The sequence below is a fragment of the Balaenoptera acutorostrata genome, chromosome 5 (genome assembly GCF_949987535.1).
Source record: "Balaenoptera acutorostrata chromosome 5, mBalAcu1.1, whole genome shotgun sequence".
Classification (NCBI taxonomy): Eukaryota; Metazoa; Chordata; class Mammalia; order Artiodactyla; family Balaenopteridae; genus Balaenoptera; species Balaenoptera acutorostrata.
This window is the reverse complement of record NC_080068.1, coordinates 112,314,133-112,337,009: the sequence shown is the minus strand read 5'-3', so window position 1 is coordinate 112,337,009 and position 22,877 is coordinate 112,314,133. Positions and strand designations below refer to the sequence as shown.

The 22,877-nt window shown below is 44.2% G+C and overlaps 1 protein-coding gene across 1 annotated transcript in view; it reads right to left on the bottom strand.

The window, feature by feature from the left end:
• HADH (hydroxyacyl-CoA dehydrogenase) overlaps positions 1–22,877 on the bottom strand; it is a 58,924-nt gene that overhangs the window by 7,825 nt on the left and 28,222 nt on the right. The window contains exons 2-5 of the mRNA XM_028168713.2: positions 19,167–19,295; positions 17,908–18,065; positions 8,284–8,410; positions 4,353–4,442 (exon numbers count right to left, since the gene is read on the bottom strand). Of these exons, the coding sequence (XP_028024514.1) occupies positions 4,353–4,442; positions 8,284–8,410; positions 17,908–18,065; positions 19,167–19,295 (504 nt within the window). The remainder of the gene's footprint in view (positions 1–4,352; positions 4,443–8,283; positions 8,411–17,907; positions 18,066–19,166; positions 19,296–22,877) is intronic.

The window sequence follows — 22,877 nt, the reverse complement described above, 5'->3', positions numbered from 1 at the left end:
TTCATCATCTGTGAAATGGGAATAGTAACTTCCACCTCACAGGTTGTGAAGATAAATCAGAACACATAAAATGCTGTGCATATAGCCCTCCCCTCAAATGGTAGTCTTTTTACTCCTCTTCTCTCCCACATCCCTTTCAGGAGTCTAGAAAAAGTAACACTCCATCTTGAACACTCCTCGTAGGAGCACGACCTCCCGGCTGCTCAGGATTTTCTCAGGCTCCAGCGCACAGCACAGGATGGTGGAGCTGGGGACAGGCGCCGGGGCAAACAAGCAGATCCTAACAGATCGATGGCCTTTCACAGCTCACTACCGAAGACTCTTTACCCTGATGACTCCTTGTACTACACATCCTTTCTTCATTTCCCCCCTCATTAAAATGCTTAACCATCTCTCCTGGAGGCCTAGTATGGGATCTGGATTCTACCTACTGATCTCTTTTGGAAGCCTGTGGGGCAGGCTGGGTTGGTTGACTTTTTGGTGGTATTTATGTGAAGTTGATTTCCACTAAGTAAATGCAGCCCACTCTTTTAACAAAAGGCTGTGATCCTCCTGCAGGAAGAAGTCTGCACCCTGGCCCCAGGCCTTGTGTCCCGTTTCAAGCACACACTGGGCACTCCATAAACATCTGAATTAAAGACGCCCAGCCTCCTGCCATTACTCTTTCAACTCACCTGACTGCACACCATAGCCACAGGATTTGTACCTCCTTTCACTCTGGACAAGCTGAAACCACCCCTACCCCATCTCCCAGGAATACAGAGATGCACAAAAGAGCTTTATCAGTTTAACCAAGACTATATTAATATAACAATGTTGATTTAATAACTAGGGCATGGAAGCAACTTAAATGTCCATCGACGGATGAATGGATAAAGAAGATGTGGTACATATATACAATGGAATATTACTCAGTTAGAAAAAAAGAAAGGAATAATGCCATTTGCAGCAACATGGAGGGACCTAGAGAATCTCATACCGAGTGAAATAAGTCAGACAGAGAAAGACAAATATCATGATATCGCTTATATGTGAAATCTAAAAAAGTGATACAAATGAACTTATTTATAAAACAGAAATAGAGTCACAAATGTAGAAAACAAACTTATGGTTACTGGGGGAAAGTTGGGGGGGTGATAAATTGGGAGACTGGGATTGACAAATACATACTACTATATATAAAATAGGTAATTAATAAGGACCTACTGTGTAGCACAGGGAATTCTTCTCAATACTCTGTAATGACCTATATGGGAAAAGAATCTAAAAAAGTGGATATAGGTATAACTGATACACTTTGCTGTACAGCAGAAGCTAATGCAACACTGTAAATCAACTATACTGTAATAAAAACTTTTTAAAAAAATAACTAGGGCAAAAATGCTTTTCAACTTCAAAAAGTTTATTGTAGAAATTCAGGATGGGGTAGGGTATCTGAATACATGAAGCACACCATATACAAGGTTAGAAATCAGAAAGAAGCCTGGGAAAAATATTTTCTCCATATATAATATATGGAGTTTTAAAATCATTTACATAAAGAGCTCATAGAACTCAATAAGGAAAACATGCTAAAACTCACAAAATATTTAAAGAGATATTCATTAGAACAAAATAGCATGTTGCCAGTAAGATTATTGGCAAGAGGTTTTTTCCCCATTATAATATTCAATGCTGTTGAGGATGCAGAGTGATACTCTCATAATATTGGTAGAATGTAAAGAGATACAGCCCTTTAAGCAATTTAATTTTATGTAATCATACACCTTACATTTTTCATACACATATATTTATTAAATATACTTTACCGTATTTATTATATACCAGGTATTGTTTGTTCTAAGTACGTTACAAATATTAATTCATTTATTCCTCATAATAACCCTGTGAGACAAGTAAGTACTATTATTACCTCTACGTGAGGTAGAGGATACTGAGGCACAGAGAGGTTAAGTGACTTGCCCAAGGTTACACAACTAATAAGTGCCAAAGCCAGGATGTGAAAACCCAGGCAGGCTGGCTCCAGAGTCCGTGGCCTTAACCTTTTCATACCACACTTTCCCTGTGAAGTCTTACTAGGAAGAAAGACACATTTCAGGCACGTTCATGCCATTCTTCTATGTCGGGTGTTGGTAAGCTACAATCCTGCAGGCCAAATCCAGTTGTAAATAAAGTTTTAGTGGAACACAGCCACACTTCTCTGCTGGTATGGTCCATGCAGCAGAATCGAGTAGTGGCAACAGAGACCATAAGCCCTAAAATATTACTACCTGGCCCTTGACAGAAAAGTTTGCTGACCCTTGTTCTATGTGATTGCCTTCTGTCATCTGGGTGTCTCAGCAAGAGCTTGAATAACTGACCCTGAAAGACTCCCCCAAAGCCCTAAGGTATCACCTAAGAAGAGAGTTCTGCAACGATGTAACAAGGGCAATTTTATGAGACCAGAGTTCCCAGGCCTGCATCTGCCATGGCCAGTCTGACGGAAGAACGAATCATCACTCTGCATGAATTAATGACTGTGCTGCTGAAGACCATCCCTGGCTTGTTCCCGCACCTCCATTCTCACACCTGGCTTTTGATCTGCTGCAGGCTGATGTCCTTTCTAACACTATGACTACTTTCTGCCACAAACAAAGCATCAACTGGCAAGAAAAAGTGCAACCATACCCTCTGGTTATTAATGTGACTTTTTTTTTAATCCAAAATATTTAAAACCATAAGACTAGACCAAAAAAAATGAGTGTTAAAAAATGAGATTCCCTAATATAACACTACAGACCTCCACCGGGGGGACTGGCATGTGGAAGACTATTGGGGCCCACATCGACAGATGACTGATTCAGATGATTCATGAACAATCTGAGTTTTCATGGGTTAATACAATACTGTGAGTTCAGACTTGAGACTATTTTAGAAAGCAAAACTATGGTATGAGAAGAACCACAATGGTATTTAAAAGATTATGGTCAACCAGCAATTCCACTCCTGTATATATATCCAAAAAAGCAAAAACACTAATTTGAAAACATACATGCACCCCAATATTCAGAGCAGCACTATTTACAATAACCATGACATGGAAACAACCCAAGTGCCCATAACAGACAACTGGCTTAAGCAGACATGATATATATACAATGGAATACGGCTCAGCCATAAAAAAGAATGAAATTTTGCCATTTGCAGCAACATGGATGGACTTGGAGGGCATTATGCTACGTGAAGTCAGACAGAGAAAGACAAATACTGTATGATATCACTTATATGTGGAATTTAAAAAATACAACAAACCAGTAAATAGAACAAAAAAGAAGCAGACTCATAGGAATAGAGAACAAACTAGTGGTTACCATGGGGTGGGGACAGGGAAATACAGGGGTGGGAGAATGGGAGATACAAACTACTGGGTATCAGGTAGGCTCAAGGATGTATTGTACAATATGGGGAATATAGCCAATATTTTGTAGTAACTGTAAATGGAAAGTAACCTTTTAAAATTGTATAAAAAATCTTTTTAAAAAATAAAAAAGATTATGGTCAAAAAAGTAGATAACATATTTATAAAAATTTGTAATGGAATTCTGTGACATAATTGTCCTTTCAGAAAAACGGCCAAGTCATGCAGAAGTGCAGTCCCTAAATTTGGGGGGAACTGAAGAGGAACTACAGCAAATGTAGAGACTGAAGGTAATCAAAACAAAGTAGGTGACAGCAGCTGGGGATAATTTTACATATACTACCAGGTATCTCAAGACAGGGGAAAAAGGCCGGAGGCAAGCTTTCCGCCCACCACACTTCTTACTGAAAAACAAAACAACACGAACAAAATCATAAGCAACATTCCACTGAGAAACAGCTTCGTTTTTTGCTACCTTGGTTGAGGTGGGCTCTACCTCTCTCACACCATTTCCCTAATCACCTGCAGTGTTCTTTCCAAAAGGGAAGCCCCAGTTTTCTGTTCGGGATTCATGTGCCACCAGGCTGTGCCTGACACACAGGGTTCTGGTTCCTCAGGGCCCAGAAGCAGCTGAAGCTGATGGGGTAACAAACACCACTGATGGAAACACACTCACTCATCAAGAGACAAAAGTCAAGACCCAGAGAGACATCCGAGTTTTCAACTGAGCTGAAGCCGTGCTTCCATTTGGATCGCAGGCTATCCACCTGACGGCCTTGAGCGCGGCTTAGGGGTCCGGTTTCCCTGCTGGATGCAACCTGCTCGTTACAGCCTGCGGACAGGCCTGCGGCAAAAGTGGCCCACGTCCCACATCATCCTCCTATGGAAGAATCCTACCGGGAATAAATCAGATTCTGAGAAAAATCACCCCCTTACCAAGCTATCCATACTCTACCTTGCAAGCAACAGGATGCTTTCCCAGGGTTTTGCTGAAGTCTACCAGAGATTCAAAGGTCTTCTGGCTGGTCATTGGTGTTTTAATGACCTGGAAACGCAAAGCAGAGAAGAATTATAACCAGAAAGTCAGCAAACAATCTCAACAGAACAGTTCAAGGAAACACTGATCAAATATTGCCACACAGGTGGCAAAAATAATTTTAGTTTCAGATTAGAAGGATTTCAGGCCAGAAACAAAACGTCCACTTTAAGATAGTGGACTACTGCAGAACACACAAAATCAAGGCTTAAAATATAAATGTGGGGACTTCCCTGGTGGCGCAGTGGTTAAGAATCCGCCTGCCAAGGCAGGGGACACGGGTTCGAGCCCTGGTCCGGGAAGATCCCACATGCCACGGAGCAACTAAGCCCGTGTGCCACACAACTGCTGACCCTGTGCTCTAGAGCCCATGAGCCACAACGACTGAGCCCACGTGCTGCAACTGCTGAAGCCCATAGGCCTAGAGCTCGTGCTCCGCAACAAGAGAAGCCACCGCAATGAGAAGCCCGTGCACCGCAACGAAGAGTAGCCCCTGCTCGCCGCCACTATAGAAAGCCCGCGCACAGCAATGAAGACCCAACGCAGCCAAAAATAATAAATAAATAAACAAAATAAATAAATTAAAAAAAAAACATATAAGTGTGTGTGTGTGTGTGTGTGCACGCAGGAGAGTTCTACAGGTTTTGTCACTGAGACAGACCTGGGTTCAAATACCAATCACACCACTTACTGGTTCTGTGACCCTGGGAATGTTTCTTGAAACTGAAATGACATTGAAATCACTCTACCTACCTCAAGGAGTTAAGGTGAGAATGGAAGTAGATTAGGAAGTAAAGCATTAAGGGCAGCTCCTACGAGGGCTGAAGTGCTCAGTAAATGCTGGCTTTTATTAGGGTTTTACTTGCTAGTGTTAAGTATTTCAGGGAGGTAACTGGAAGTCTACTAGAGTGTAACAACTGCCCTTACGGTACTCTGCATGAAGTCACACCTTCTCTTAGCGTACAGATGAGAAGGAGCCTCAGGAACAGAGGTGCACTCAGGTCGCCCAGGTCCTGTGGACTCTGCGATGAGTAATCCCCCCATTTCTCTGCCCGCTCCCACACAGATGCCCCAAAGCCCAACAGCTCCCTTTGCCTCAGGACAGGTTCATCCCAGAGGAAGGCTTCCATAACCAGCGAACACCAGCCAATGGCTGGGGCCTGCCAGCTGCCAGGCGCCTCAGGAAGGCTCCTGGCCGTCCTGCTGACCTTCTCTATGAGGTGCACTGCCAGAGTATGACTGCTACCCCGCTCACAGTGGGCTGCTGGGCTCTACAGAAGTCAGCACCAAGGGCCACACCTGGCAGTCCACTCTCAGGCGTTGTCAGCAATTAGATTTCAGCAAATGGAGAGAGACCCAGATGAATTTAAACTTAAAAAAATATAGAAATTAAATATATAATTTAAATGCCAGTTAAGGAACTTCAACCAGAGTCAAAGCAAACAGGCTTGGCTTCTACATCAGACCCTTTATATGAGCCTAGGCAAGTCAAATCAACCCTCCGTGCCTCACCTTTCTTATATGAAATTGGGATAGTGATACCTGACACATCCTCCCTCTTTTAAGAGGGCTATATGGTGTAATGAGCTAGTGTCTGTGCAGGATGAAAAGCTCTATATAAATGAAGAGAATCATTATCATTCATGTTTTAATGTGATCACAGCTTGGGGTGTGGGGCTACGTTATGGCACTAAGGGAAGTAAATGAGTGGAAAGAGAAAAAAGCACCATGAAGATGGGGCTGAGGAATGGGATGAGATGGGCCAGAAACTGCTCTGCAGCTATCACAAATCAAACAGCAATACGAGAATTATTCAAGAGGAGGTATAAAATCACCTCCATCAGAACCGTATAGATTGAGCTAGGACAAGGTCTGCTATTATGAAGTTTTAAAAAAATAATTTGTTGGCTTAAAGGAGTCAATACTATAGGTTTTTTTTTTTTAACAGGAGGGATACATATTTACTCATTCGTTCAACAAGTAGCAATGTGCTACATATATTCTGTTCCAACACAGGGTCTGAAAAAACATACATATACACATATAAATTGAGCCCAGCTCCAAGTAAAGAAGAGCCACTCAACTTATGGTTCATTGTGGTGCTTACCACCAGCAACACATACATGAATGCTCAAGTTAAAAATGAAAGTTGCATAAAGAAGAGCACTTTTGGAAAACACTTTCTAGAAAATGTTAACACTTGCCAAGCATTAACTGTTAACAATCAACGTGCCACATTTCTAAAGACACAGATGGACATTATGAGATAAATGCAGTTGAAAACAGTATTAAGAGTTTGAAGTAAATCTACAAAATGTGTCTTTATCTTTGAAACACATTATGTGCATGATATGGTAACCAAAAAAGTAACTAGTCCCTAAGTACTGAAATGCTGAAAATTCCACTCCACTTCCTTGCTCTTTTCTGCATAAGGAGAAATGCTGTTTCTTCTATTCCCTGTGCCCCTCCCTTTCAGTCCTTAACTTCTTCAAAAACAGCCTTAGGGACTGGCAGTAAATTGGAAGAAACTAAGAAGCAATGTTAGCGGAACAGATAATTCCTATCGCAAGATGGGTCAGAGTTGTCCTTGAAAGAGAACTGTAAGAAAACGTAGTCACCCTTAAACTAGATGCTAATGCTTATGTTGTGGGGGGAGGGGACATGGGAGGGGAAGGGGCCTGGAGGAGAAGGCAGCAGTGGAGAAAAAGACCCCGACGTGTGCCCAGGGAGCCCCGGCCGGTCTCCGGAGGCCTGCCTGGATCCACAGCCCCATGCTTCGCGCACAGCAGTAACTCCTCAGCCTCAGTACAAATGCTACTTTAATAGCAGCTGCTCCTCAGACCCTGTAATTACCCCCCCTATTAAAGGCAAGTTGCCACATTTCAGGTGCAAATTATCTACAGTGACTCTATCTCCCTGGTACCTAAGACTCCAAGCAAGCAAGCAGAAGCAGCCCAAACAGGATCGCTGGCAGCCCTCCCTGGCCACTTTCCTCCACCTCCCAGGTTTGAGGTCGGGAGGTTCAAGGCTACTGGAAGCTGCTTTTTTATTTTTTTTTCAACACCTTTATTGAGTATAATTGCTTTACAATGCTGTGCTAGTTTCTGCTGTATAACAAAGTGAATCAGCTACACATATACATATATCCCCATATCCCCTCCCTCTTGCGTCTCCCTCTCACCCTCCCTATCCCACCCCTCTAGGTGATCACAAAGCACTGAGCTGATCTCCCTGTGCTATGCGGCTGTTTCCCACTAGCTGCTTTAATAGCTCTGATCACAACACACGGGAGCTGTGCCTCTCCTGGTGACATTATCAAGGCCCTGTTACCTGGGGCTGAATTCACCCCGGGAACAGTGGTCAGGGTATATTACAGCGGCTCCTGTGGGAAACCAGGCTTCTAATAGAATTCCACATCCAGCCTAGACAAACTGACCTGGACAAGACAATATGAACATGGGTGGCTTGCCCCTCCGTGGTCTCATCAAGCTAGTGGTCTTTAGTGCGGCCTTCCCAGTCTGATGCCTCTCTCTGCACTGCCCATCAGCTATGGCACTGACAAGTAAGTGACATGCCACAAAGTTAACAGCCCTCCTGGACATCACAGGTCAGAACACAGGGCTGCAAAAAAACCAAGCACAGGGGCCTTCCTAGATATTAGGTGCTGTTTCTTCCTTTGGCTCTGAAAGGAGAGTCTGGCCAGAGAAATCCAAGCACAAGGACAACCCTCCACCCTGCCACTAAAATCTACCCAGTGCAATCCCCAGTGGCAGGGAGGGTGCAGCTCACAGAAGCAGGGCTGAGAGCTGGCAGAGCAAAAGCACGCACACACAAGCAGACACCCACTGACCTCCACAAGTTTCATCAGGGGCACTGGGTTGAAGAAATGGAGCCCGGCAAATCGGTCCTGTCTGGTGGTGGCATTGGCTATGCTTGTGATCTGCAGAGAGGAAGTGTTGCTGGCAAAGATTGTGTGTCTGTGGAGAGAAAGACAGTGGAGTATTGGAATGAGTCCCATCTTTGGAAGCAGTCAGGACTCCTCTCAGGTGCAACACACAAGGTGACTGCTTACCGCCCAGATCCTGTCCTTTCCTGGCCCTAGAGGAAGTCAGGGAAAAGACACAGCTTCACACAAGAGGCTGAAATCAAGTGACCCGTTTCATTTAAATTTTGAAATTTTAAATTCAAAAGTTACCTGTTCCAAAAGCCTACGCAGTCTTTACCGATCCTTCCTTAAATTTAGGGAGCAAAATTTCTCCTGGCTACTTGCATTATTTAATTCACACGGTATGTGAGAAACAAAAGGAGGCAACAACGTCGGTCACAAGATGAAACTCCAAGTGAACAAAGACTAAGGAAAAACAGGATGCATCACAGACACTCAAAAGAAGCAAAAAACTGTGAAGAAACACCTGAATCCTTAACAAGAAACATCTGACATAAACATGAACCACAATCTTTTCCCCTCAATTGAAAAGCTTTACTTTTCCATTGACTGGGAATTAAAATGAAAACAGAAGAAAACCAACATGATCCAAAAGAAGTTTTAAGGTTACACTAGTAGACTTGGGGAAGGCAGGATACATGTATACACATGATAAATGTAGTTCAAGGCATTCTTATTATTATAAAATCTCCTTAAAAAAGCAGTACCATCTTCTTTTGAGTATATAAAATATTAAATTATTAATTTAAAAAATCCATACTGACTTAAACCCAATTTAATTTTTTAAGACCTCAGTAAACTGGGGTGCCAAAGGCATGACAGGCAAATATTTAAGGAGACAGGCAAGACTTACCGGCTTTCCTACAGCACCACCTTGTGGATAAATGTACACAAAACGGCCTAAAGCTAACTACAACCACAAGGGCCTGGTCACAGCGCAGGGAGGGGAGTGGTTCCTTACGACCAGATTGGGGGGTTCCTGCTTGCTCAAAAGGCAATACTACAATCTGCCTGAAATCAGGGGCAAGTGGGAAGAAAGGAGAAGGGAAGGGAGAAGAAACTAGTAATTTGGGAAGAGGAGAGAAGAGTGAGGTGAAAGCAGCTGGTGTGCTAGGTGGTGGCTACCAGAGGCTGAAGGAAGACCCTTCGTGTGCTCAGCCCAGGAAAGCACTTCACTTTTTTTTTTTTTTTAAATTTTTGTTGGGGTATAGTTGATTTACAATGTTGTGTTAGTTTCAGGTGCACAGCAAAGTAAATCAGTCATACATATATGTATACCCACTCTTTTTTAGATTCTTTTCCCATATAGGCCATTACAGAGTATTGAGTAGAGTTCCCTGTGCTATACAGTAGGTCCTTATTAGTTATCTACTTTATATATAGCAGTGTGTATGTGTCAGTCCCAATCTTCCAATTTATCCCTCCCCGCCCCTTACTCCCCCACCCCATAACCATAAGTGTATTTTTTACATCTGTAACTCTATTTTTGTTTTGTAGATAAGTTCATTTGTAGCCTTTTTTTAGATTCCACATATAAGTGATATCTATTTGTCTTTCTCTGTCTGACTTCACTCAGTATGACAATCTCTAGGTCCATCCATGTTGCTGCAAATGGCATTATCTCATCCTTTTAATGGCTGAGTAATATTCCATGGTATATATGTACCACATCATCTTTATCCATTCCTGTTGATGGGCATTTAGGTTGCTTCCATGTGCTGGCTATTGTGAATAGTGCTGCAATGAACATTGGGGTGCATGTATCTTTTTGAATTAAGGTTTCCTCTGGATATATGCCCAGGAGTGGGATTGCTGGATCATATGGTAGCTCTATTTTTAGTTTTTTAAGGAACCTCCATACTGTTCTCCATAGTGGCTGTACCAGTGTACATTCCCACCAACAATGTAGGAGGGTTCCCTTTTCCCCACACCCTCTTGAGCATTTATTGTTTGTGGATTTTTTTGATGATGGTCATTCTGACCCGTGTGAGGTGATACCTCATTGTAGTTTTCATTTGCAATTCTCTAATAATCAGTGATGTTGAGCATCTTTTCATGTGCTTTTTAACCATCTGTATGTCTTCTTTGGAGAAATGTCTACTTAGATCTTCCACCCATTTTTTGACTGGGTTGGGTTTTTTTTTTTTTTTTTTTAAGTCTTTTTTTTTTTTTTTTTTTTAATATTTATTTATTTATTTATTTATGGCTGTGTTGGGTCTTTGTTTCTGTGCGAGGGCTCTCTCCAGTTGTGGCAAGTGGGGGGCCACTCTTCATCACGGTGCGCAGGCCTCTCACCATCACGGCCTCTCCCATTGCGGAGCACAGGCTCCAGACGCGCAGGCTCAGCAATTGTGGCTCACGGGCCCAGCTGCTCCGCGGCATGTGGGATCCTCCCAGGCCAGGGCTCGAACCCGTGTCCCCTGCATTGGCAGGCAGATTCTCAACCACTGCGCCACCAGGGAAGCCCTGGGTTTTTTTTGATATTGAGCTGCATGAACTGTTTGTATATTTTGGAGATTAATCCCTTGTCGGTTGCTTCATTTGCAAATATTTTTTCCCATTCTAAGTGTTGTCTTTTCGTTTTGTTTACGGTTTCCTTTGCTGTCCAAAAGCTGTTAAGTTTAATCAGGTCCCATCTGTTTATTTTCATTTTTATTTTCATTACTCTAGTAGGTGGATTGAAAAAGATCTTGCTGTGATTTATAGATCAATGGAACAGGATAGAAAGCAGAGATAAACTCATGTATCTGTGGTCACCTAATCTATGACAAAGGAGGCAAGAATATACAATGGAGAAAAGACAGTCTCTTTAATAAGTGGTGCTGGGAAAACTGGACAGCTACATGTAAAAGAATGAAATTAGAACACACCCCAGCAATCCCACTACTGGGCATATATATACCCAGAGAAAACCACAATACAAAAAGGCATGCACCCCAATGTTCACTGCAGCACTATTTACAATAGCCAAGTCATGGAAGCAACCTAAATGTCCATCGACAGACGAATGGATAAAGAAGATGTGGTACATACAGACAATGGAATATTACTCAGCCATAGAAAGGAATGAAACGGGGTCATCTGCAGAGACGTGGATGGACCTAGAGACTGTCATACGGAGTGAAGTAAGTCAGAAAGAGAAAAACAAATATCATATATTAACACATATATGTGGAATCTAGAAAAATGGTACAGATGAACCGGTGTGCAAGGCAGAAATAGAGACAGATGTAGAGAACAAACATATGGACACCAAGGGGGGAAAGCGGGAGTGGCGGGGGGGCAGTGGGATGAATTGGGAGATTGGGATTGACATGTATACACTAATATGTATAAAATAGATAACTAATAAGAACCTGCTGTATAAAAATAAATAAAATTCAAAAAAAAGAAAATCATAAAGAAAATCAATATAAAGCAAGATGCTATTTAAAAAAATAGATAACTAATAAGAACCTGCTGTATAAAAAAAAAACCACAAAAAAAATAAAGCAGATTCTCAATCTAGTCCATTAAAAAATAAAATAAAATAAAAGCACAGAAAAATGACTGCAAAAAAAAAAAACCAATGAAATTAGAACACACCCTAACACCACACACAAAAATAAACTCCAAATGGATTAAAGACCTAAATGTAAGACTGGACACTATAAAACTCTTAGAGGAAAGCATAGGCAGAACACTCTCTGACATAAACAGCATTTCACTTTTACGGCACAAGAACACTGACTTTTCTCAAACAACTTCTCAGTTGGCCAACTTAAAGCCCAGCTAGAGGGGCTTCTCCTTTAAAAAAAAAAAAAAAAGACTTTTTTTAAGGTTTAAAATTCTAGTTTTCAAAGTTTCTTGCTTTTTGGTCTGGGGAAAATAATATAAATTATCCCGTCACATACTATAAACCATCCCCCATCACAGAAGGCAAGGAGACCCTGTGCAGTAACAAGGAGTGGCTGACGTGCTCTGAAGCACAGCAGCAGGGTCTCCACAACCCAAGGCTGTGCTAGCAGGGGTTCCACACCCCCCTTAAGAAAGGGCTATCCCAAAGGCGAGGGTTACACACTCATCTTTGATGAGTGTGGCATCTTTTTACAGGACATTTGAAGGGCAACTCATCTGCAAAAAGGGGAAACAAAGGCACACTGACTGGAGAGCACGTTTCGTCAAACAATGAAGTTACAGTCGGCCCTCAGGATCCACAGGTTCTGCCAACCTGGATCAAAAATATTCCAAAAAAAAAATTCCAAAAAGCTCCAAAAAGCAAAACTTGGACTTGCTGTGTGATTTACATAGCATTTACAGTGATGTGGACCATTTTTTTAAAAGTCTTTACTGAATTTATTACAATATTGCTTCTGTTGTTCATGTTTTTTGAGGTTGTTTTTGGTCCACGAGGCATGTGGGATCTTGGCTCCCCAACCAGGGATCGAACCTGCACCCCCTGCACTGGAAGGCAAAGTCTTAACCACTGGACCACCAGGGAAGTCTACATGGCATTTACATTGTATCAGACATTATAAGTAATCTAGAGATGATTTAAAGTATATGGGGGATTGCGTAGGTTACATGCAAATACTACACCACTTTATGTAAGGGACTCGAGCATCCTCAGATTTTGGTATTCACAGGGGGTCCTGGAACCAACCCTGACAGATACAGAAGAAGACTGTACATCAGGGCCCAGTGCCGAGTGTCTCCAACCCAGGACACTCCCAGCACACATATTACCAGAAGGAGAAAGATGTCTCCTGCCGAAAGACCTCCACCGCCACCTCTCCTAATCGGCCAGGCTGGCTCGGCTACTAACAGTGTCTCACACTGCCTTCCTTCAACACAAACACGACGTATGTACATGTTATCTTCCATAAAAAAGCACACTCTCACATTTTCCTTGAAACACTTGACTCTCTAGGGCCATCTTTTGTTTTTCCCTTTCTGACATTCACGTACCAAAAAACCTTCCTCTTAAATGCACCAACAGAAAATCAACAGCACAAGCATGATGGTCACTGGAAACACCCCCAGGTATGAAGACTAGAGGGGATGGTGGACTGTGGTGGAGGAGAGCCCATGCTTTGTCAAAAGTGGGGAGCCAGGAGATAGCCTCAACCATCAGAGGGCAGACAACAGAAGCAAGAAAAACTACAATCCTGCAGCCTGTGGTCCAAAAACCACAGTTACAGAAAGACAGAGAAGATGAAAAGGCAGAGGGCTATGTACCAGATGAAGGAACAAGAAAAAACCCCAGAAAAACAACTAAATGAAGTGGAGATAGGCAACCTTCCAGAAAAAGAATTCAGAATAATGATAGTGAAGATGATCCAGGACCTCGGAAAAAGAATGGAGGCAAAGATTGAGAAGATGCAAGAAATGATTAACAAAGACCTAGAAGAATTAAAGAACAAACAATCAGAGATGACCAATACAATAACTGAAATGAAAACTACACTAGAAGGAAACAATAGCAGAATAACTGAGGCAGAAGAACGGATAAGTGACCTGGAAGACAGAATGGTGGAATTCACCGCTGCAGAACAGACTAAAGAAAAAAGAATGAAAAGAAATGAAGACAGCCTAAGAGACCTCTGGGACAACATTAAACGCAACAACATTCGCATTATAGGGGTCCCAGAAGGAGAAGAGAGAGAGAAAGGACCAGAGAAAATATTTGAAGAGATTATAGTCGAAAACTTCCCTAACATGGGAAAGGAAATAGCCACCCAAGTCCAGGAAGCGCAGAGAGTCCCATACAGAATAAACCCAAGGAGAAACACGCCGAGACACATAGTAATCAAAGTGGCAAAAATTAAAGACAAAGAAAAATTACTGAAAGCAGCAAGGGAAAAACGACAAATAACATACAAGGGAACTCCCATAAGGTTAACAGCTGATTTCTCAGCAGAAACTCTGCAAGCCAGAAGGGAGTGGCATGATATACTTAAAGTGATGAAAGGGAAGAACCTACAACCAAGATTACTCTACCCGGCAAGGATCTCATTCAGATTCGATGGAGAAATCAAAAGCTTTACAGACAAGCAAAAGCTAAGAGAATTCAGCACCACCAAACCAGCGCTACAACAAATGCTAAAGGAACTTCTCTAAGTGGGAAACACAAGAGAAGAAAAGGACCTACAAAAACAAACCCAAAACAATTAAGAAAATGGTCATAGGAACATACATATCGATAATTACCTTAAATGTGAATGGATTAAATGCCCCAACCAAAAGACATAGACTGGCTGAATGGATACAAAAACAAGACCCATATATATGCTGTCTACAAGAGACCCACTTCAGACCTAGGGACACATACCGACTGAAAGTGAGGGGATGGAAAAAGATATTCCATGCAAATGGAAATCAAAAGAAAGCTGGAGTAGCTATACTCATATCAGATAAAATAGACTTTAAAATAAAGAATGTTACAAGAGACAAGGAAGGACACTACATAATGATCCAGGGATCAATCCAAGAAGAAGATATAACAATTATAAATATATATGCACCCAACATAGGAGCACCTCAATACATAAGGCAACTGCTAACAGCTATAAAAGAGGAAATCGACAGTAACACAATAATAGTGGGGGACTTTAACACCTCACTTACACCAATGGACAGATCATCCAAAATGAAAATAAATAAGGAAACAGAAGCTTTAAATGACACAATAGACCAGATAGATTTAATTGATATATATAGGACATTCCATCCAAAAACGGCAGATTACACGTTCTTCTCAAGTGCACACGGAACATTCTCCAGGATAGATCACATCTTGGGTCACAAATCAAGCCTCAGTAAATTTAAGAAAATTGAAATCATATCAAGCATCTTTTCTGACCACAACGCTATGAGATTAGAAATGAATTACAGGGAAAAAAACGTAAAAAAGACAAACACATGGAGGCTAAACAATACGTTACTAAATAACCAAGAGATCACTGAAGAAATCAAACAGGAAATAAAAAAATACCTAGAGACAAATGACAATGAAAACACGACGACCCAAAACCTATGGGACGCAGCAAAAGCGGTTCTAAGAGGGAAGTTTATAGCTATACAAGCCTACCTAAAGAAACAAGAAAAATCTCAAGTAAACAATCTAACCTTACACCTAAAGGAACTAGAGAAAGAAGAACAAACAAAACCCAAAGTTAGCAGAAGGAAAGAAATCATAAAGATCAGAGCAGAAATAAATGAAATAGAAACAAAGAAAACAATAGCAAAGATCAATAAAACTAAAAGTTGGTTCTTTGAGAAGATAAACAAAATTGATAAGCCATTAGCCAGACTCATCAAGAAAAAGAGGGAGAGGACAAAAAAAAAAAAAAAAAAAGTGGGGAGCCAGGACTCAGCTGGGATGGGCCATGGGCCTTAGGGAAGCTTTTCATCTGCTCGTCTTATACTGCAGCTAGGGAATTTGTGCTCTCTTCCAGGATGCAACTGTTTTATCAGGGCTTCCAAGTGGAACTTTATCACTAGAATATATTTTCGTCTCCCATTATAGGATCTAACTGCAAAACTAAGCAGTAAAGTATCTCAATCAAGCTGTTTTATCAATAAAAAAACACAACAACAACAATTCAGCAAACATTCAATAAAGGCGGTGATCTAAAATGAAAACAAGAGTGTGGAGGAGGATGGCTGGGGCCAGAAGCAAAGTCACATCTATGGCGTGCCTACTACGGGTCCTGTCACGTATCACATCTGTTTTATGATATAAACTTAATGAAAGTTTATATACTATACTAGCCTCTTAGTGAAAGAGGCTAGTATAGTGCCTGACATACAGTAGCTCTCTGGAAATGTGAGCTGAGTTACACGAGTTTCCTAAACAACCCTGTGCAATACGTACCACTACCCCCATTTCACGGACAGGGCAACTAGTCTTAGAGTTAGAACTGGGAAGGTCTTGGAAATTATTTACCCCTAACTCCTGAACTCAAATTACAGATGATAAAACTGAGGGTCGGGCTTCCCTGGTGGCGCAGTGGTTGAGAGTCTGCCTGCCAATGCAGGGGACGTGGGTTCGAGCCCTGGTCTGGGAGGATCCCACATGCCGCGGAGCAACTACGCCCGTGAGCCGCAATTACTGAGCCTGCGCGTCTGGAGCCTGTGCTCCGCAAGAGAGGCCGCGATAGTGAGAGGCCCGCACACCGCGATGAAGAGTGGCCCCTGCTTGCCGCAACTAGAGAAAGCTCTCGCACAGAAATGAAGACCCAACACAGTCAAAAGTAAAAAAAAACAAAAAAAAACCCTGAGGGTCAGAGAGGGTTCATGACTGTCCAAGGTCAGAGAGGGAAGTGGGGGGGGCCTGGCACCAGGCCCCAGGCCACCTGACTTTCCCCTAACAGTCCTTCCCTTACTCGACGCTGACAAAAGAGGGCAGTCAGACCCGTCACTGTCACGAGGGAATGACCAACATTCCAATAAAGACCAACCTGCTTGACAATACTCCCTTTTCTGGGAGTGGGTGTTTTACTGACTCAGAGGGTTCCCCGCTGACTTGGGAGTCAACACCCCTACCAAGACAACCTTCTGTTACTGTCAGATGGTGCTGCAGCCCCTAAATGCCCGTGTAAAGCACATGAGCATGCTGGTCAGCAGAGTGACACACAGGTGACAGAAAGACAGGCCTCTTCTCTTTGTCAGGGCAGGGCCTCTCCGGCCACCAGACCATAGAGCTCTAAGGGCTGACAATCCAGCAGGCTGGTATGCAAGTGTTTCTCTTTAGCCAGTGCTCACTGGTGGCTGCCTAAGAATTACTGTTGTCATATAATCTTATTTGACTTTGAGTCCCAACCAAGAAAGGTGAAGCATGGCCAAGCAAACCACAAGAAGAGCATGAATGAATGCATCAGGTGTCAGTATCACCAAGAGCCACACGCAGAACTAGAGCTGCACATGTGCACAGCTTGCTGACACTGCACAGACAGTCCTGAGCCCGGCGGCCCTGTGCATGACTCGCACGAGGCTGGCTCCCCTCTCCCACCCTTTGCCAGGAAGCTGGGTAAGAACTCAGTGCTCCTTAATGGCTCCCAAGAGTGTTTTGATTTAACCCACAGAAAGCTCAAAGCAGGAGGGTCCTAGAAAACTGTGCAGACAGAGAAGCATTCCCTTCAATTACATCATGCTGTTGGTTCCACCCAAAAGAGGGGACACACCAAATTGCTCTGAGGTTGCTCAGCAGACATTTAAGGACATGTCCGAGTGCCTCCATCCTCTGGCCTGGGAGGGCCCATGACAAAGACGCTGCAAGAGATGAAGGCCTGTCCCTGGACGGACCCTTCATTTCACATGGGAAACTCCACCCTCATCTGGGGACAAGGATCAGATCAGGGCAGCCCGAGCCTCGGGAAGCAAACTGGGGGTGGGAGATGGAGAACAAGGGAAGCAGTGTCAGCTCTTCTGGAAGCAGCTGTAGGGCAATAAAAAGTCTTAGTGTCAGAAGACTCCTTCCCAGGAGAAAAGCCCAGGCGCCCAGGAGGAAGCCCCCAGACCCAACCAGATCTCCCAGAGATCACATACTCGGCAGCAAACTTGTCCAGCCTCTTGAAAAGCTCGCTCTTCACCGTCAGATTCTCTACGATGGCCTCCACCACCAGGTCTGTGCTGTGGACCACGGACGCTGCGTCCATGCTGGTCAGTATGCTGCTCAGGGTCTTCTCCATGAACTCATCGCCAGCCTAATGCAGTGGAGTGAGAAGGGAACAGTCACTGGGCTCACTGGAAAATGGTGTGTGATTTGCTGCTAAGGCGAGAGGAAAGAGGAGGGCGAGGATACCCCAGACACAACTTGAATGTGTCCTGAAATTCTGAGAAATACAACTCCCTATGTTTCTTCTTAGGGCAGACAGCATCTCAATATACTTCTGGACACCAGGGCAAGAATCAGCCTGTGAACAATCCCAACTGCTGGTCAGCACACTGTCGTGTGTCAGTCATAATCTTTCAAGCTCGTAGTCAGCTCTGCTCCAGCAACTAAACTGTTTGTTCACAGCACCTGGCTTGGCCTGTTCTATCTGCTCTGAGTGAAGAGCCAGCCAGCCATGTACTGTTCCATGACGGGCTTCTTGGAAGCCTGTAATTTGTCTTCCAGAAAAGGGCAAAGGCTGAGCTCAGCCCCATCCATGAGTCTGAGAGGTGGTGCTGACTATCTCCCTCTAGTAGGAGGCAGGGGAGAGCTGAGTAAGGGCAGGAGCGAGGAGTCAGAAAGCTGAACTCAGCAGTCGCTCGTCAAATAATGATCGCCCGTCATGTGCCGGCAACGGGTGGTTCAAAAGCACGCCAGACACAGTCTCTGCTCTAAAAGAGCTCACAGTCCTGTCTTTTCCTCATTTGTGCCTCCACATTTCCGCAAAGAGACCTCCGTTAGGGCAGAAACAGACAGTGCCCCTATCAGCTGCCATTTTACTTCAAAATGTAATTTGCCCATGAGGATTCAAAATGGTCACAATCAGCTAAAGGCATCCAAAGTCATCAAGAAGTAAGCAACTATCAGAGCTGTTCAACAGAAATATAATGCAAGACGATAGGTGATTTAAAATTTCTACTGGTTGCATTTTAACAAGCGAAAAGAAACAGGTAAAATTAATTTTATTTAACCCCAATATTTCCCATGGAATATTTAGTGATTATGTCATTATATTGGCCTACAGTTAGGCCTATTATACTGGCCTAAAGTTTCAATTCAAACAAATTGAAAAAGCAAGCAAAGGCCAGAACCCCCTCACAAATGTGAAGTGGTCAGAGGACTGGTCTTGAGGACACTGATGACAAGAAATTACCTTGGGGTTTTCCGCAAACTTCTTCTTGGCCACTTTCCGAAGGCTTTCCTCAATTCCCTTTCTAGATTTTGCCAGGATGTCCTCTGTTTGGTCCACCAACACTACTGTGTGGCCAGTTGCTGCAGCAACCTGGAGCAAAAAAAAAAAAAAAAAAAAGCAAGAAAACATAAAAGTTAAAAAAGAAAACAGTAGATGATAGAGAAGATGGCGGAAGAGTAAGACGCGGAGATCACATTCCTTCCCACAGATACAGTAGAAATACACCTACACGTGGAACTGCTCCTACAGAACACCCACTGAACGCTGGCAGAAAACGTCCGACCTCCAAAAAGGCAAGAAACTCCCCCCGTACTTGGGTAGGGCAAAAGAAAAAAGAAATAACAGAGACAAAAGAATAGGGACGGCACCTGCACCAGTGGGAGGGAGCCGTGAAGGAGGAAAGGTTTCCACGCACTAGGAGCCCCTTCGCGGGCGGAGACTGCGGGGGACGGAGGGGGGAAGCTTCAGAGCCACGGAGGAGAGCGCAGCCACAGAGGTGCGGAGGGCAAAGCGGAGAGGTTCCCGCACAGAGGCTCGGCGCCGAGCAGCACTCACCAGCCCGAGAGGCTTGTCTGCTTAGCCGCCGGGGCGGGCGGGGCTGGGAGCTGAGGCTCGGCTTCAGTCGGATCGCAGGGAGAGGACTGGGGCTGGCAGCGTGAACACAGCCTGAAGGGGTTAGCACACCACAGCTAGCCGGGAGGGAGTCCGGGGAAAAAGTCTGCAGCTGCCGAAGAGGCAAGAGACTTTTTCTTGCCTCTTTGTTTCGCGGCGGGCAAGGAGAGGGGATTCAGAGTGCCGCCTAAACGAACTCCAGAGAAGGGCGCGAGCCGCGGCTATCAGCGCGGATCCCACAGCAACAGGGGCGCAGAGGGAAAATCGGAGAGACTCCCGCACAGAGGCTCGGCGCCGAGCGGCGCTCACCAGCCCGAGAGGCTTGTCTGCTCCCCCGCCGGGGCGGGCAGGGCTGGGAGCTGAGGCTCGGGCTGCGGTCGGATTGCAGGGAGAGGACTGGGGCTGGCGGTGTGAACACAGCCTGAAGGGGTTGGCGCACCACAGCTAGCCGGGAGGGAGACCGGGAAAAGGTCTGCAGCTGCCGAAGAGGCAAGAGACTTTTTCTTGCCTCTTTGTTTCGCGGCGGGCAAGGAGAGGGGATTCAGAGCGCCGCCTAAACGAACTCCAGAGAAGGGCGCGAGCCATGGCGATCAGCGCGGACCCCAGAGACGGGCGTGAGACGCTGGGGCTGCTGCTGCCGCCTCCAAAAAGCCTGTGTGTGAGCACAGGTCACTCTCCACGCCTCCCCTCCCGGGAGCCTGTGCAGCCCGCCACTGCCAGGGTCCCGGGATCCGGGGACAACATCCCCGGGAGAACGCACTGCGCGCCTCGAGCTGGTGCAACGTCACGCCGGCCTCGGCCGCCGCAGGCTCGCCCCGCCTCCTCCGTACCCCTCCCTCCCCGCGGCCTGGGTGAGCCAGAGCCCCCGAAGCAGCTGCTTCTTTAACCCCGTCCTGTCTGGGCGGGGAACAGATGCCCTCAGGCGACCTACACGCAGAGGCGGGTCCAAATCCAAAGCTGAACCCCAGGAGCTGTGCGAACAGGGAAGAGAAGGGGAAATCTCTCCCAGCAGCCTCAGAAGCAGCGGATTAAAGCTCCACAAACAACTTGATGTACCTGCATCTGCTGAACACCTGAATAGACAACGAATCAGCCCAAATGCAGGAGGGGGACTCTGGGAGCAGGAGATATTAATTCTTCCCCTTTTCCTTTTTTTGTGAGTGTATATGTATATGCTTCTGGGTGAGATTTTGTCTGTATAGCTTTGCTTTACAATAGCTTTATTTTACTTCACTATATTATAGCCTCTTTCTTTCTTTCTTTCTATTTTTTCTCCCTTTTACTCTGAGCCGTGTGGACGAAAGGCTCTTGGTGCTCCAGCCAGGCATCAGGGCCGTGCCTCTGAGGTGGGAGAGCCAACTTCAGGTCACTGGTCCACAAGAGACCTCCCAGCTCCACGTAATACCAAACGGCAAAAATCTCCCAGAGATCTCCATCTCAACATCAAGACCCAGCTTCACTCAACGACCAGCAAGCTACAGTGCTGGACATCCTATGCCAAACAACTAGCTAGACAGGAACACAACCCCATCCATTGGCAGAGAGGCTGCCTAAAATCATAATAAGGCCACAGACACCCCAAAATACACCACCAGACGTGGACGTGCCCACCAGAAAGACAAGATCCAGCCTCATCCACCAGAACTCAGGCACTAGTTCCCTCCACCAGGAAGCCTACACAACCCACTGAACCAACCTTAGCCGCTGGGGACAGATACCAAAAACAACGGGAACTACGAACCTGCAGCCTGTGAAAAGGAGACCCCAAACACAGTAAGATAGGCAAAATGAGACGACAGAAAAACACACAGCAGATGAAGGAGCAGGCTCAAAACACACTGGACTTAACAAATGAAGAGGAAATAGGTAGTCTACCTGAAAAAGAATTCAGAATAATGATAGTAAGGATGATCCAAAATCTTGGAAATAGAATAGACAAAATGCAAGAAACATTTAACAAGGATGTAGAAGAACTAAAGAGGAACCAAGCAATGATGAAAAACACAATAAATGAAATTAAAAATACTCTAGATGGGAGCAATAGTAGAATAACTGAGGCAGAAGAAAGGATAAGTGACCTGGAAGATAAAATGGTGGAAATAACTACTACAGAGCAGGATAAAGAAAAAAGAATGAAAAGAACTGAGGACAGTCTCAGGGACCTCTGGGACAACATTAAACGTGCCAACATTCGAATTATAGGGGCCCCAGAAGAAGAAGAGAAAAAGAAAGGGACTGAGAAAATTTTTGAAGAGATTATAGTTGAAAACTTCCCTAATATGGGAAAGTAAATAGTTAATCAAGTCCTGGAAGCACAGAGAGTCCCATACAGGATAAACCCAAGGAGGAACACGCCAAGACACATATTAATCAAACTGTCAAAAATTAAATATAAGGAAAACATATTAAAGGCAGCAAGGGAAAAAAAACAAATAACACACAAGGGAATCCCCATAAGGTTAACATCTGATCTCTCAGCAGAAACTCTGCAAGCCAGAAGGGAGTGGCAGGATATACTTAAAGTCATGAAGGAGAAAAACCTACAACCAAGATTACTCTACCCAGCAAGGATCTCATTCAGATTCGATGGAGAAATTAAAACCTTTACAGACAAGCAAAAGCTGAGAGAGTTCAGCACCACCAAACCAGCTTTACAACAAATGCTAAAGGAAATTCTCTAGGCAAGAAACACAAGAGAAGGAAAACACCTACAATAACAAACCCAATACATTTAAGAAAATGGGAATAGGAACATACATATCGATAATTACCTTGAATGTAAATGGATTAAATGCTCCCACCAAAAGACACAGGCTGGCTGAATGGATACAAAAACAAGACCCATACATATGCTGTCTACAAGAGACCCACTTCAGACCTAGGGACACATACAGACTGATAGTGAGGGGATGGAAAAAGATATTCCATGCAAATGGAAATCAAAAGAAAGCTGGAGTAGCAATTCTCATATCAGACAAAATAGACTTTAAAATAAAGACTATTACAAGAGACAAAGAAGGACACTATATAATGATCAAGGGATCGATCCAAGAGGAAGGT